At 44.6% G+C, this 4,052-nt stretch overlaps 1 protein-coding gene across 1 annotated transcript; it reads right to left on the minus strand.

Annotated features, from left to right (window-relative positions):
- LOC109126850 (uncharacterized mitochondrial protein AtMg00810-like) lies at window positions 1,753-2,706 on the minus strand. The gene has a single exon (XM_019230726.1). It carries the CDS (start codon window positions 2,704-2,706, stop codon window positions 1,753-1,755), a length of 954 nt encoding a protein of 317 aa, XP_019086271.1.

The raw sequence follows: 4,052 nt of genomic DNA on the forward strand, positions 1-4,052 counted from the left end.
CCCCCCCCCCGACGAGTCGATTCAGATCGGCAACGCTGGGAAATTTCTTTGTTGCTCTCGTGTTTTCCCCTTCTATCTAAGCCTAGTCTTGTTCTGTTTCGACAGTGAATACTCCGGAGGTTCACCAAGTCCATGCCCATCAAATCTGGCCATGCTTCAGCTTCATCCCCTCTACCTCCCTTCGTCTCTTCCGATGGTTCCTCCCAGTGAGGTGATTCTCACGAGTTACCAGCCCCTCAACACCACATCTGAGACTTTGAAACACCTTTATTATCTTCTGTATCGTTTTTTCTACAAGCTTCCCTTGAAGTCAATTCCACCATCTCTCTGCTCCTCGGATCTAGATCCCCTCCCCAAGCAGCTTGTTTAGTCGTAGTTGGACAGGAGCTCTGTATTGACGTCGGAGCTGTGCAAAACTGTGACAAGCCCCTGAGACCCGAACCATGCTCTTCACAAATCCAGGTCTATCTCAAACTATCCTTTGCTTTCCCGTAGCATACCTTGTTGTCGATCTATGATTTCACTTGTCCGAAGACTGCAACTGGAACATAATCGCTCATCATTGCTCTGCTCTTGCAAAGTTTATTTGAGCACCCAACCATTAGTCTTGTTTAGGGTCCCTAACTTTAATGGCCAAAGACGGATAAGGACTGACATTATGACCACTTCTTTGTTGAGAGATGGTTACCGACTCCTCTTAAGTCGTCTTTATCTGTTTCAGCTGCGCCATCAACTATCCCACTTACTACCTTGAAATAGCTGTTCTGAAACCAGAAACAACAGGAAACTCGGCATTATGATCTTCTCTCCAAGGAGAGGTGATTACCGAAGCTTTCCTACTATGATCTACATACTTTCCTTGTGCCTTAATCGTTTTCATGTACCAATCACAAAAGTTAGGAAGTACGTTCTCCATTGGCAAAGTCTGAAGAATATCGACATTATGACCATAGCTCATAGAAGTGTGGTTACCGAAAATTCCTCAAGAAAGTCATGCCCACTCTTAATCCTTCACACACCCTCCTCCTTGCCTTTGAGCCAATCAAGCCATTGTGTCTCTCAGCTATCGAAACCATCGCAACGTCCCAATATCATCTTGATGTGGACCATCAACCACATATCTACCTTGGCTGTGAATGTGGCGTCGTTGCACCTTGAGTTAGCTTGCGTTTTGATGCTTTGCTCAATTATTCAACACCTCTTGGCCATGACTGTACACTTATCTATCTTTAAGTTTGTTGTTTATGTTTATTATCAAGCCTTGTCTTTGAAAACTCTCAACCTTTGTAGCTTTGTTTACTTTGTGTGATGGGATGAAAAGATGACTTGTTTGTTCAGAAAAAAAAAAGAACTTTATGTAAGAATGTATTGAAGTGATGATAGTATTACATTCTAGAGAGCCGCTTATATACACAGCTATAGAGTTAGGGTATTACAATAGACATTAATGTAAATATACTTATGTACATATATAGAATCCCAATCATGAACTTAATCGAATCAATCATTGATATGATTAGATCCGTGTATCCTCATTACGCCCTCGCAAGACGGAGGGGGACTTGACACTCCGATCTTATTGACAAACTCACCGAACGAAGTCCGCGGTAGTGGTTTAGTTAGAGCATCCGCTAGCTGATCCCTGGTAGAAACATGGACGACCCTTAAAGCACCGGACTGAACCTGATTTCTGATGAAATGATAATCCAAAGCTACATGTTGCATCCTTGAGTGGAAAACAGGATTTGCATATCAATTTGTGGCCCCAATGTTATTACAATATATTACTGGCACACGCGACAGAGATAAACCAAGTTCTTGTAAGAGGGAACAAATCAAGGTGAGCTCCGTCGAAGTGTTGGCTACGGAACGATACTCAGCCTCCGTAGAGGAGTGGGAAATGCTCTGTTGCTTCTTAGAGGACCATGAGATATGATGCGTACCAAGGTAGACAGTGTACCCATTCGCGGAGACATAATCATCATAATCCCCTGCCCAATTTGCATCCGTATAAGCATGTAATGATCGATTGGACCCACGGCGGAGAAGAATACCATAATCCGATGTGCCAGCCAAGTATCTTAAAACACGCTTAACAGCCATCCAATGATCCAAAGTTGGTTGATGCATAAACTGTGATAGACAATTGACGGCATAGGAAATGTCAGGCCTTGTAAAGGCAAGGTATTGGAGGCTGCCAACCACAGCACGAAACTCCGTTGGATCCGATAGAGGTGTCCCTAAACGCAATGTGAGTTTTGGTGTCGTCGACATCGGTGTAGTTACCGGTTTAGCACCGAACATGTTTGTCTTGGTAAGTAAATCAATGACATATTTCTGTTGACTGAGATGAAGACCTACCGGACCTCGCTTAGCTTCAATGCCAAAGAAATATTGTAATTCTTCATGATTCTTGATCGAGAAACGAGAGGAAAGAGCATCCAGAGTTTGACGCAGCAATTCATTGTCATTACCCGTAACCAGAATATCATCAACATATACTAGCATATAAACAATAGACTTGCCTTTCTTGAGTATGAACAAAGATGTATCAGAGACTGAATTGTGAAATCCAAACTGAAGCAAATAAGTGCGTAACTCAACATACCAGGCTCGAGGCACCTGTTTCAAGCCATAGACAGACTTCTGGATTCGACAGACGTAGTTTGGGCGATAAACATCAACAAATTCTGGCGGTTGCTCCATATACACTTCCTTTGTGAGTGTGCCTTAGAGAAAGGCATTGTTGACGTCAAGTTGATGTATTGGCCAGGAACAATCAACAGCGACACCGAAGACTATGTGAATCATGGTGGAATTGATGATCGGACTAAATGTGGCAGAGTAATCGAGACTCGGACGTTGCGTATATCCTTCGGCAACCAACCGTGCTTTATAATGGTTTAAAGATCCATCGGAATTATACTTGGTCGTAAATATCCACCGGCAGCCAACAATCGTTGTGGAAGGTGGAGGAGGAGGGACCAGATCCCATGTGCGATAACCAACCTGAGCATTGAACTCAGTGGACATCGCACCGCGCCAACGTTTATCTTTGAGAGCTTGAGCAACGGTTCGAGGCTCAGTGGTGGGAAGAGCAGTAAGAGCTAAGGCATATTTGGTATTTGGTTTGGAGATGCCCGATTTGGCACGAGTGGACATGGAGTGAGTATTGGTGGGTGGTATTTGGACAGCGACATTGGCCGGTGGAGGTAGTGGAGAAGATGAGGAGGATGAGGTCGTGGGATTGGAGGATTGTGAGGAAGAGGGGGAAGTGGAATGAGCCAAAACATTTGAGTGTTGGTGGACCGAGGTTGTGGAGGTTGTTTGATGGGCTAGGGTATTTGTTTTTTGTTGTTGGGCCGAGTTTGGTGAGGCTTGGCGTGAATCTGAATTATTGGAGGGTTGGGTAGAATTTGTGGAGGTGCTATTAGACAAGGTTGGTTGCTGGGCTGAGGAATGCAGCCCATTATCATTTGGAGCAGTGGGCTCAGAGGAGGGAGAAACAGAAGGAGACAAAGGCGGAGAAGGTAATACCTGAGGTGAGATCGGTAACAGAGACGATGGTGGGTGAAGGTCATGACGAGGGAGTCCCTGCGGCAAAACAAACAACGATACCGATACTGACGTATGAGTTGGCCACTGCGTGAGAGGAGGTTCCACAGGAGATATACCACGAGCAATTGGAGATGAAAGGTGAGAGAATGGAAAAGTAGATTCATCAAAACGGACATGTCTTGAGACATAGACACGCGAGGTGGGAATATGGAGACATAAATACGGACTCTAGTTGCTGAATACCCCAAGAACACACATTGGAGAGATCGATCTTCAAGTTTGTGATGATTATACGGACGTAGCCATGGGTTACAAGAGCATCCAAAAATCCGAAGTTTATCATAATTGGAAGCTTGACCAAACAGGCGCTGATATGGTGACTGAAGTGATCGCACCAGAGTAGGTAGGCGATTGATCAAGTAGACCGATACAGCAAACGCAAAGGGCCAGTATGTCTTCGACATTGAAGCGGTAGAAAGAAGTGTGAGTCCCAT

The sequence above is a fragment of the Camelina sativa genome, chromosome 10 (assembly GCF_000633955.1).
Source record: "Camelina sativa cultivar DH55 chromosome 10, Cs, whole genome shotgun sequence".
NCBI classification, from domain to species: Eukaryota; Viridiplantae; Streptophyta; class Magnoliopsida; order Brassicales; family Brassicaceae; genus Camelina; species Camelina sativa.

Excerpts from the sequence above, each read along its gene's own strand:
- LOC109126850 (XM_019230726.1), bottom strand. The coding sequence starts at position 2,706 with ATGGAGCAACCGCCAGAATTTGTTGATGTTTATCGCCCAAACTACGTC.